This window comes from Hyaena hyaena, unplaced genomic scaffold (genome assembly GCF_003009895.1).
Source record: "Hyaena hyaena isolate Hyena2069 unplaced genomic scaffold, ASM300989v1 scaffold_265, whole genome shotgun sequence".
In the NCBI taxonomy this organism is placed as follows: Eukaryota; Metazoa; Chordata; class Mammalia; order Carnivora; family Hyaenidae; genus Hyaena; species Hyaena hyaena.
Genome location: NW_024080899.1, coordinates 1178620 through 1190932, shown reverse-complemented (window position 1 = coordinate 1190932; position 12313 = coordinate 1178620). Strand labels below are relative to the sequence as shown.

At 52.3% G+C, this 12313-nt stretch overlaps 1 protein-coding gene across 12 annotated transcripts in view; it reads right to left on the bottom strand.

The window, feature by feature from the left end:
* Window positions 1-8256: 8256 nt before the first annotated feature.
* EBF3 (EBF transcription factor 3) overlaps window positions 8257-12313 on the bottom strand; it is a 116005-nt gene continuing 111948 nt past the window's right edge. For 5 of the 12 annotated variants that reach the window (XM_039245747.1, XM_039245746.1, XM_039245748.1 and 2 more), the window contains 3 exons: window positions 11356-11544; window positions 10758-10955; window positions 8257-8630 (listed from right to left, as the gene is read on the bottom strand). In XM_039245747.1, coding sequence (XP_039101678.1) covers window positions 8599-8630; window positions 10758-10955; window positions 11356-11544 — 419 coding nt within the window. In that variant the 3' untranslated portion in view covers window positions 8257-8598. Of the gene's footprint in view, window positions 8631-9626; window positions 9740-10757; window positions 10956-11355; window positions 11545-12313 lie in introns of all 12 variants that reach the window. The other 7 variants (XM_039245751.1, XM_039245752.1, XM_039245753.1 and 4 more) reach the window with 4 other exon arrangements.

Genomic DNA, 12313 nt, shown 5'->3' with positions numbered 1-12313 from the left:
ATCTGAGCTCCTATGTGTGTGAGGGGAGTCACTTTATACAGCGCACGTATGTGCACTGTGCTCAGCTCAGCCTGCTGCACCTCTGTGGCACCTGCGTCATAAACCCAGTGGCCGTGTGCGTGGCTCTGCTTCTGGACTGTGTGCCATTAACTTATGGTCTAGTCTTGCCTTGATACCAAACTGTATTACTTACTGTGGCCCAGGAAGCCTTGGGGTAGTTAGGGACCAAAGATCTGCCTCCCCAGACCAGTATGTGGAGCCCACCCCCTCCCAATGGGATGATATTCAGAGATGGGACTTTGGGAGGCTATTTGATACCAAACTGTATTACTTACTGTGGCCCAGGAAGCCTTGGGGTAGTTAGGGACCAAAGATCTGCCTCCCCAGACCAGTATGTGGAGCCCACCCCCTCCCAATGGGATGATATTCAGAGATGGGACTTTGGGAGGCTATTAGGTTTAAATGAGATCGTGGGGGTGGGGGAGACCAAAGCCCTTCTGCCTGCCTGTGAGCACAGAGGGAGAAGGCAGCTGCCCACAGGCAGGCCAGCAGCCACACCTGTCCGGCACCTTGTTCCTGGACCCCCAGCCTCCAGGACTGTGAGCGTGCCAGCCCCCCCCCGCCCCCAAACATTGCCACCAAGCCTCTTCCGCATTTACGTTTCTGCATAAACTTTAGCGTCAGCTTCTCAGCTTCAAGTAAAGAGCCTACTGTAACTTGATATTGAGATGGAGTCTTTGGTCATTTTAGGGAGAATTGGCATCTTTTCAGTATGTGATTTTCCAATCCACGAATATGTTATATGCCTCCACTTGCAAAGATTTTAAAAATTTCTCAACAATTTTATGGTTTCCTGGGCAGACATCTTGTATAACATTGGTAACTTTCTTCTTGGTATTTTTTATGGTATTATAAATGGTGTAGTTTTTAAAATTCCATTAACTGTGGTGGTTATAGAAATATGGTTATGTTGACCTTATATTCATCAGTCATTAAATTTCACTCACTGAATTTAATACTTTTTACATTCTTTTGGATTTTCTTATGACACTAATTTCAAAATAAGTTTTCTCCCTCATTTGGTCAGTAATCGTTTGGTTGCTAGCAGCAGAAATCCCTTTGAGGAAGTTCCAGTAAAAGTGAAGTCAGTATCAGGCCCCAGGGGATGCTGGGAAAACCAAGAACAGGGAATCCCGTGGGACTTCGTCTCCCCACGACCATGTGGCGCTGGGCTGCACACCCCTGGGCACCCGGCCTCAATCCGGCCCTGTCACCACCAGCTTCTTGGTCTCTGACCACCTGCCACCACATCAGCGGCAACTATGCTTCCACGTGGCTTCGCAACTCGGGTGACCCCGGCGCCCCTGGGTGTCGTGTACACACTTCCACTCCAGGCAACAACAACTGTTGATCCCAGTAGAACTTGACGTACTATTTTTTCCAAACATATTCTATTTTATATATTACATATTTTCTTTCTTGCCTTCTCGTGATACAGAAATTTAAATTTTTGAATTATATGTACAGTATTATATGCCTGCTTCACCTTAATTTTATACCATTAGTATTTACCATTTCGTTAAATATACTTTAAAAGCGTGATCTTAATGGCTTTGTAGAATTTATCATTCTATTATACGGCTATATCATAACTCAACTAAGAATTCCTATTTTTAGGTATTTGGGTTCTTCCCAGTTTCTTAAATACATATTACTGCAGTGAACAAGCTTGTACTTAAAGTCTTACCTAATCTCTGATTATTTCCTTAAGATTGATTCCTACAAGTGGAATTAGTGGGTCAAAGGATATGAACATTGTTAAGACTCTTGATATAATGTCGAATTGATTTCCAGAGGGCTGTACCAATTTACTCCTCTATCGACAACTCTAGGAATGCCCATTTCTCCATCAACAGGATTGAGTATTAGCTTTTAAGTAAAATCTTTTCTAATTTAATAGATGAAAAAAATTTCGTCTCATTATTTTGATGAGCATTTTTAAGTAAGGTTGACTATATTTTCCTAGGCTTATCAATCACTTGCACTGTTCCCTTGTGAACTGACTGAGTTGTGCCTGTTTTTCTTCAGGGTATCTAGTCTTATTGATTTGCAAAAGCTCATTGTATATTGAGATGTAAACCCTTTGGTGTAATTGTTGCAAGCTTCTCTCTCTATTTCTGCCTGTGGCCCCAGGCCCACACCAGCCTCAGTTCTGATGGCCGGTGGTACTGGTGCAGGGCTTGGTGTCTCGTAGCCAGAAACACAAGTTTCTGGCTTCCTCTTAGCTGGCGGGGCGAGCCCCACCCTGCCGTCAGGTGAGCAAGCCGTCGCGGCCCGCGTCAGCAGGGCCCTGAGCGTGGTCTGGCAGGGCAGGGAGGGGGTGCCTGTGTTCTCTGACCTTCACTTCTCTTCTGGCCAACACGTCCGACTCCACCGTGGCTCTTTCTGACCCTACTGGCCAATCCATTAGGGACCTCCTTTCCCTCTCCCTCCTCACCCTGCCCCCCCCCCCCCCCCCCCCCCCCCCCCGCCGCCCATAAGAGAAGCTTTTGCAAACCCCGGGCCGGGGCTGAGGAGTTGGCCGAGGGCTCAAGCGTTACAGCCCTGTCCTCTGGCCCTTCCCCAGTGCCCCTTCCTGTCTCCCTCCTGGCCTCGCACCATGTGAAATGTCTCCTATGCTCAGCCCCTCTGCCGCCCATGCTTACACCCCAGATGCCGTGTGGGTCCAGGGGCACCCGGTGCCCCTGCTTATACCGCAGATGCCGTGGGCGCCCAGGGGCGCCCAGTGCGCACCGGCGTCCAAGCTTCAGCTAACAGCAGCCCAACAAGCTGCTTCCCATCTTCTGGCCTGGCTGAGCCAAGCCCTGGGCGCAGCACGTGCCCTTGAAGTTGGAACCTTCCATCCTCCCATCCTTGCATCCACACGGTCAGTGTCTCTCTCGCTTTCACCCCCACCCCCTCCCTGCAGGTATCTGAAACCTCAGTTAGTGGAAAGAGAGTTTGGGACTGGAGACTTCACTTCGCCTCTGGCCCTGGTCCTTCCGGCCTTGGGGCTGGTCATGTCACCTCTCCAGACCACAGTTTTGTCACCTAAGAGGAGAAACCGGCTCTGTGGGATTGCTAAATGACCTGCAAACGCCCAGGTCCAGCAAGTGATAGACGGCGCTGGGGCTTGTGTGCTGTTCAAAAACGTGTGGAGTATTCAACTCGCTTTAGAGATTACATTTTTAAAGGGGGTCTCCAAGGAGTCCTGAGTCAGGAATGACGTTCACTGTCTTCCTGAAGCCGTGCGTACCCTGACCTTGCCCTGGGCCGGGCCTCCTGTCCCAGTGTAGGATGAGAGGTTGGGGTGGCCGTGGCTGTCTCGTCCCCAGCAACCTCGAAGTCCATCCAGCGTAGGACGGGAGAGCCCCTGGGAGGCCAGCAGCTAGTGGCCTTGGGTAGCTGGCTGGGGGGAGCACAGGGAAGGCCCCCCTCAAATGGCCCGAGAAAAAGGGCAGACCTTGCTCAGGAGCGAGCGTTTGGGCTCAGCCTGGAAGGGTGAGTAGGAGTGGACCGTGTCTCACCTTGGCCCAGATCGCCAGCTCCTGGCGGATAAGGCCTGGACGCTCCCTGGGGCTCTGTGCCGGTGTGGCCCAGAGCCGATTCAGGACGTGGGTGGGTACCAACAAAACTTACTACGGTGCCGAGAGTGTGTCTCCGTGGGCCATGAGTGGCTCATGAGTGCAGACCTAGAAATCACTGTGAGTCCCCAGGACACGCCACACTAGATTCCGAGCTCAGTGGTGCCCGCTCCCGTGGTTCCCTTCGCCAGACCTGAGCTGGGAGGGGGGAGTGGGGCCGGGTCAGACCTGCGTGTGAGTCTGCTCCCGTCCGCCCCCGGGCCAGCGGCTGGGAGCTGTGTGCACACTGGTTCCCCAGCACTAGACTGGCAACTTGCTCTCTGTGAAACTGGGAAATGACAAATGACCAAAAAATCAATTTGTAATCTGATTGGAGGTTTTTGATTTCCTCTGATGAGTTTAAATTTCATTAAAAGCAACCTTATTCCAACATAAAAGGAATCCTTGAAGGGTAAAACAGGGGATTGTCTCACTGAGTATAAAGCCTCCCGACTCTTTTGTGTGATTTATTCATCGCATTAATTGTGAGGGCCAACCTGCGGTGTCCGTTGGCAGCGGTGCCGTTATCAGGGCCTGGGATCGGCCGGGCGCGCTCAGAGCACAAGGACTCACATTCAAAACTCGCTCTTTGGCGTATTGACACTCGAGTTATCAACAACTCTTATTATCTGCTGGGAGGGGGCTCGCGGCTCGTGGGGACAGAAGCCACAACAAATGGCCGCCACAGCCGCCCCTCTGCATTCTCCTAATTGTATGTGTTCTCTGGAAAAAATGATCATCGTGGCCTCTTGTCTTGATGAGAAATTGACATTTTCGGAGGACTTCTTTGGGCGCTCCAAGCGAGGAGATAAGGCTGAGTTGTTTTAAAGGAGAGCAGCCTGTCTTTCCTTTCAGGGGCCTCTCTTTATTGCTCTCGGTGACCCACTTGATGAGTATGGATTTCATGAGGTCTTTTTCAGCATTTGAACTATAAAAGGTTCAGAATGACACCACCCCTTATAGACAAAAGATAACCTTGCCCTTTGAATATATTGATTCTTTATTAACTAGGCTGTTTAATGCAATGAAATGAGGCATTAGATGGAAGCCCATTTCAAGTGCTTTGAATAATCTTTAAAAGCTTGAAAGACCTTAAAAGGCGGCCTGACAATAATTGGCATACATCTGGAGAGAATGCAGTTCCCGCTTCTGATTCGAAACACAAACATGAAACAATTTCTCCCCAGGTTGTAGGGCCTGGTGAGCCAGCCCTGGGGAGGCGGTCCTCCCCACCCCTCCGCCGCCCAGGCTGGCACTTCTGGCTCCGCTCAGAGTGGGGAAGGAGGGGACTCTGGTCCCCAGCCCCACCCCCAGCACCTTGGGAAGGAGCCCAGGGGGAGGGGGGCGGGAGGGAGGGCGGCCGGCAGCCTTGTACCCTGTGAGCCGCTTTCTCTTCACTATCTCTTTAAGGCTGAAACAAGAACACAGTCAAAGGAACCCGATTGTCAGTGACGGGAGAAAAAGGCATTCACAAGTTTCTTTATGTTTTGAATAATTGTTTCCTGTTTTGCTCAGCAGAACAAGTAATTAAGATGACATTTGTGAACACTAATTTGGATCACACTTATGTGTATGTGTTACCGAGCTGCAAGCCAAAACACGCAGAACCAGCCTTTCATTGAGGAGAAAATGAAAAATACGGAATGAAATGAAGGGGAGGAACTCGCAGGAGCCCAGCCTCCTTGTGCGGATGAGAAGCCGCCCCCATCAGTGTCGGTGTCCACACTCGGGGGTGCACACGGACTGCGGTGCCAAGGGCCCGAGAACCGGTGATGGCATCCCGGGGGGTACCGCGGCCAGCACCACCGCCTGGCGCCTGCCTGCCTGCCTGCCCGTCCGTCCGGGGTCTAAGTCCCGTCCTCACCCCGGTGGTGCCCCATGGTGAGGGTGGCGGGAGAGTGTGTGCCCAAGCAAGCACCTGCTCTTTACCCTCCGGCCCCCCAGTTCCAAAGCAGAGGTAGGGACCTGGGGACGGCGACAGTCTCATGGTTGGTTATGTGCCACGGTGCCACCGTGGGCTCTGTGTCTGACACAGGGTCATGTACGTTTGAGTGCAACATACGTACAGACGTCCCCTGTGGGGACCAGAGCCATACGGATCTCTCTATGCAAGTTACAAGAGTGGTTTGAGGACCGATAACTTTGTAGAAGGTTCTTTTATGAATCACTTTTATCTTGGCCAAGACACAGCCCCGGAGCCCAGGCCGTTAAAGAAACAACCCACCCCACCCCCACCCCCACGCCAACCCCGGGGCCCCAGTGAACATCTGCATGCACTTTGCCACTCATTTTAATCAAAACAGATAAAATTACCCAAAGTGAAATTCACAGACAAGAAATACTTTAATTAAATATTGTGTAAAATGAACATTTTTATACAGTTAAATATCTGAAAAAATGTACAGATAAAACAATCTTATTGTAGGGTCTTTAACAGTAAAATCTACCATTTAGTGAAGCGCTCAGTTTTGAGACCATGAAGCAATGAGGGGCATTGACTAATTAATTAATCTAAAACACAGACCGAGTGCAGGGATGAGGAAACTTGCAAACGTTCTTCACATGTACACGTGAGCTTGTTTTTAGATCAAACCCTTACTTATACAAAATAAAACGGAGGCAATTTAGTTCCAAAGTGACTTCTCAGGCTTTTCCACGTAGCTAAGCCTTAGCCGTCGGAGGGCCGGGCCGCGGCGACCCGCTGACCACCGGGGACATTCTGCTTATCTAGTCCCTCGAATGAGCACTTCCCTAAGTTGTGCATGGTTTTTTGTTTTTTGTGTTTGTCAAGAAAGTTTTTTTTTAAGTCCTTCCTTTTTGTTTTAAATCTGATTTCTGCTGCAGTTTGCAACAGTTGCTGTGCTGTGTGGAGCGTTTAACGCAAAGGGGAAAGATGGACCCTCTGGTGTCACTGCGGGTTTGGCACTAAGAGGCACAGGATCGGGAGGAGCTCGTTCCCGTGTAGAGTACAGACGGTGCTGTTGGGTCTGGCCACGAAGAGAAAAGGATTACTTAAGAAAAAAACAAAAACGGTTTGAAAACCAGCAGTGATTTGTGTCCCCCCGAAACCTCTCTGAATCCTGGGAGGGCACAGAACGCAGCCGAATCAGACGCAGGAAGGAACGGCACGTGGAACATCAGGTTTGTGCTTTTGTGTGTGTGCGCGCGTGTGCGACACCCTAAATCTCCAAATGAAATCATTAACAGTTGTACTGTAAGCCTGTGGTAAAGTAGCACAAAGGTTCTTTAAAGAAGTCCACTTTTAAGGCATCAGAGAAGTTAATGTGGCAAACGTTTTAATTAAAACATCAGAAGTAAATTTTATTTTAAACTTTAGGCCTCTGAATTTTTCCAGTAAACACAGTTCAGCTATGTGGCAAAGTCGTGGGTGGCAGCTAAAATGACTTTTTACATTCTACAGAAAAATAAGGACACGGCCCCGCACGGTGTCCCTCTTCACGGCTGTTCCACATGCACGGAGTCTACTAAGGTTCTCACAGCCGCGTGGCACCGTTCTGAGTTGACTATACAACAAACTCTGTTTTCAAAAGTATTTGTTCAGATAACTTAAAAATAATATAAAAATAATGAATTTGACTTTTCCTCAAAATAAAAAAAGAAAGGAAAAAAAAAGGATGGAAAGTCCAAACAGAAGCAAATCTTTATAAAGTACAAATGAACTTCAAGGACACCGGTTCACTTTACCGAAACAGATCAGAGAGGCAGCTCTTGGCTTAACGCTCTTCCCAACACCAGGCCATGATCAAAAGCCAGTACAGACACAGGAAAAAGAAAATGGTGGTAAAAGCAATGTACAAAATTTCAAAGATAAATACAATATTTATAATCGATATGTTACAAAAGAAAGTCCCTTAGCAACTGCAAGTGTTCGTGGAAAAGTGTTGAATGGAGACCATTTTATTCCTTATGAGACACATAAGGAAGAAAAGGTGTTTTTCTAAATATTTAAGTGGATCTGAAAAAAATTCAAGACAAGTGTATAAATATTTAGCTACAACTTTGGCAAAATCACAAAAGTCTACAATTTTATAACCACATACAAAACACATTAGGGAAGAAGGAGCTAGAAGTCAAAAGGACAATTTCTGGTACAAGAAACATGGACCTCACAGTAGCCTAAGAATGCAATAGTATACAGTGCTAGCAAAAGTGGAAAAAATGTTGCATACCACACTTGCTTAACAGGAAGCTCTAGCGGTGGGAGAATATTTTAACCAACAGACAGTAGCATTTTTTTTTTCTGTCAGTGTGCTTGTTGAAGGCAAGAGAATTCAATATCAAAGTTACAATTTCTAACTACAATAAGTTACAAAGTTTCATTTCATTAAGATGAAGTTAAGCAATGATAAACCCTCCCCCCCCTCCCTGCCACCCGGAATTCTCGTCTCGAAGTCCTCCTTCCTTCCAGTTCGATGGCTCACGCCTCCTTGGCCCCCTTTTTTTTTTCACCACAAAAAAATATTTCACATTATAGAGATACACAACCATTGTGAATCTAAGTATGAGCACAGAAAAATGTTTGGAGGCATTTTTCATCAGTGTTTCATGATAATCAAAATGGTGCATTCACAGAGTTTCTCCCAACACATAGCAAGTACGAGACAGAGCCAAGACGGAGTCAGAAACTTTATACAAAATAGGCGTCGCTTTGTTCTCCTTAGTCTTCAGGTCTGAGAAATGTGAAAATATGAGAAAAGTTCAGTCAATAAAATGGAATTGTTCATGAAGAAGTAGGCTGTTTGCATGTTGATTCTTAATAGTTTAAATAAAATCTTTAAACAAAGTCTTTTGTAGCGTTTCCGCTGCTGCCGATACACTTGAAGATTACGGGCTCCAGCAGCGGGTCCTCTACACTAAACGTGTCCCCTGAAGTCCGTCCGTGGTGCCGGGTGCTGCGGAGGGGGGAGCGAGCCCCTCACATCGGCGGGACTACCAGCCCAGACATAGCTGAAAGAGAGAGGCGGCAGGTTACTCCCACGGGGCCGGGCCGGCCTTCGCCTGGGGCTCGGCTCAACGGTGACATAACCAGCCTTGGGCTCGGTGGGGGGGGGGGGGGGGGGGGGGGGGGGGCATCTACTTCACGGGACCTTCCGCGCTGCAGCCCTTCCTCAAGACTTCCTGGGGGGGGGGGGCGCGGGGGGGGCTGCTGCCTCCCTCGCATCTCAGTGGCTTGTTTATAGCAGACCGAGGCCCTGGACTCCCCAGAGGCCACCCCTGTTGACAGATGTGAACCGAGCCGGTGACCTCCGTGAGGCCAGTGGGACCCAGGCGCCACGCTCACTCGCTCCGTGAAAGCCGGGTGCGCCTGGACTTCCCGTCTGCTTTCAGCCCTCGCCTCTGACCGCCTGCTCACTGGGCCGTATCGTAATGGTGAGTCTCAGGCTCTCCTAGAGCAAAGCCGCTCGCAGCCCACCTGCCCTGCGATCTCAAGGCCAAGGCCCCAAAAAGACCCAAGTCACAGCCCCGCCTCGGGGGGCCCTCCTCCTCCACGAATAAGAAACTTGGTGCGACAAGGCCAAGCGCGGCTGAGGCTTCCCAGTGAACTCCTGGCATGAATATAATTTAAAATCTTTTAACTTTAGTGTTGTTTACTTTTTGTCAGAACGATCACTCTCGTTAATTTATGTATAACGTATTAATACATTTGTTCACGTAGTGATGTGAGCTTCAATTTCCCAGTTCATTAATTTCCACAGTATTCATTCCTCTCCGACTCACCGTTACAACATTATGGTTCGGCAGACCCGTGTGTGCACACACCGCTCGGGTGGCGCCGTCCTCCCGTGGCCTCCGCACCGTGTGGACGGTGGACGGGCCGTGGCCCCTGGCCACCTGCCTTTCAAGCAGCTCTGGGCCGCGGGCCGGTCGGCGGCACACGGGGCCTGGGCGTCCCTCTCATACAACTAAGATGTTGGGAAGACAATTATTTCAAATCACGGATACCTTTCCAGTTCCTTTTTTGAGCATTAGTTCATCAAAGTGAAATATGCCACCGACTTCACAAAAGGGCCAGTTTGTCTTCTCCACGGTAACGTCCTCAGCACCCAGCAGAGAGCCTGGCACATAGTAGGCGCTCAGTAAATACTGGTTGAATGGATTCATTTTTTTAAAGGAGTAACTGGATTTGATTTTCACCGGGAGGAGCATATACCAAAGGTGATGTCTGAAAGAGGCCAGATGACGGCCACTTAATTCAGTGCCTGTGGCCCCAGTGAGTCACAAAGAGCCACGCGGTAAGATCACGAGGCCTAGGGGCACGCACGTGGCCCACCCGCCGCACGCCTCACAGGCCACCGTGCGGCCTCTGCTGCCTGGAGGGACCCAGCCCTGGGCAGGCACTGGGTGCCTGCTCCACGTGGCCCGTCCGTGGGCCGCTGTGTCCACGGGATGCCTCCCCCTGCCCTCGGGACCAGCCCTTCTCCCTCCTGAGTGTGTGCGAGACAGCGCCTGACACTCCCCCCGCCCCGGTGGGCACGCATGCACCGCCCCGGGGTCGGTGCACCCCCTCCGAGGACAGCACAGCCCAGCGGCCCCACGTCTGCCACGCCAGGCTGGGAAGGCAGGCTCCGACTCGGGACACGGAGAGTGTGGCTCAGGGCTGGGCCCGCGGGTGACAGAGGACCCGCCCTCCCCATCCTGAGGCGCTTTTGTTGCCCGTGAGCCAGGGGGCTGCAAGCCCAGGCGCTACAGGCGGGGTGCGCCCTGCTCTCACTTCGGGGGCGCCGGCCGTGAAGGTCCGTTTGCCGCGTGGGCGGAACGGGGCCCCTGGGGCGTCCCCCGTGATCCCCAAGCGGCTCCCCCTTCCTGAAGGCAGGGGACGGCTTCACCGTGAGGACACAGGGAGCCAGGCAGGAAGCAGGAGGGACCGGTTTCCATCCGCCAGAGCCTGTTCTAGGTGGGGGTGGCGCAAACCCGTGTCACCTCTGCAGACCTGGGAGGGGCGCGCGGCATCGCGGCCACCGGAGGAGAGCATGCAGTGGCCGCGGGGTGCGGGGGGGGGGGAGCAAGGCGCCGGAGGAAGGGCCAGGGGACCCCCGGGGCCGGTTCTGTGGGCCAGGACGCGCCGCCCCTCACCTTGGAGTCCATTCCCGTTGGCGCTGGTGCAGGAGGGAGGAGGAGAAGCTTGGGGCCGGACCACGGGCGCGAAGGCGCTCTTTTGTTTCACTGCAGAGATGACATTGGCAGGTGAGAATGAGAAAATGCCGTGTGTACCGCTACAGTTTGAAGGGAGGGTGACCGAAGAGGCTGCCATGGTGGGGCTGGACGGCACTACTGCAACAAAGCAAACAGGGTCAGGACGCGCGGCGCCGGCACGGCGACCCCACACAGGGAGAGGGCTGGCGGGGCCTCGCCCGGGACACCGCGGCCCCCGGAGCACCCGCGAGGCGCTGCCCGCTCGGCCGCGCTCTGCATGCCAGGCAGACTCTCGGTGGGGCTTTCGCTTCCAATCGGGCGGCCCCCGTTTAGTTTCTGATTTCGCCGGGGGGGTTTCCAGTGCGGCCTCGCGGGGCCCCACTGCCGGTCAGTGTACCGTCGCCACGTGGACCCCCAGCCTCCAGAGCCACCCTCCCTTTTTGTCCAGCAGCTCACATCACAGAACAGCCAAGCAATATGCACACATTTGACTTTGTAGGTGAACATGAATCCGTGTGATGACAAAACAGACACTTACTGCCGTAGGGAGAGTTAGCGGAGGAGCCATTAAGAAATCCAGGCGAGCCAGGGACCCCTAGATTGGCCATGGCGCCACTTCCATATCCATTCATGCTAGTGCTGACTGTGTTGTAATTGGACTGCTGGGGAGTACTGCTGGGGACGTAGCCTCGCGGGGACACGCTGCTTGTATTGCGACTGTAGCCGACTGTTGAAACCCCCCCCCCGGCCAAAAATAACGTTATTATCAGGGAGAGACACTTGGGGGGGGTTTCCCCGCGAATCCCTATCACAATCCAACGTTAATTGACCTCACGCTCTATGCAGCCCTAGCGCCTCTCGCCAGCTCGGATAACCTCATCACGCCAACCCTGCCCGAGCGCCTCCTCGCTGGGCCCCGTTCCGTGTCCGTCGGCTTCGACAGCCGGCCGAGCACGCTTCGATCTAGCCGTCAGCTGCTTCCAGGATTCTCCTTAGAAGCAATTACCGACAGCCTGGATTCGCGGGCTGTCCCCCACACTAGGTGAACTTTTGGCCTCTGCAGACCTTCAAATGCCACGGCTGACAGCGAGAACTTGTTTGTGGCCGTGACTCCCCAGGAAGGGGTGTTTAGGGTCTTCATTTTTATGGTTACTATTTCTCCAAGTGTGGGGAGGGGTGGGGAGCGGCGGCTGGGTTCCCGCTGCAGGGGGGGGGGGCGGGCGGGGGGGCGGCAGGCAGGTGAGGGGATTTCTGACACTGCTGCCCGCCCGGGGCTTAAAGAGCAGAACTAAATAAGGTGCTCAGAACCTGCTCACGCAACAGGGTCCTGCGGCCCGTGGTGGCCAGGCCGCCACATGACAGGAGAGGGGTGGAGAGTGTCTCAAGCCCCACCCATGCGACATATCCAAGAAGGCTGCCCTCCGCTTACTACACCACAGCTGCCCGTGACTGCTCCCAACCTCTCAAGGAAGCTTCTAGCAGAGACCAGGAAGCTG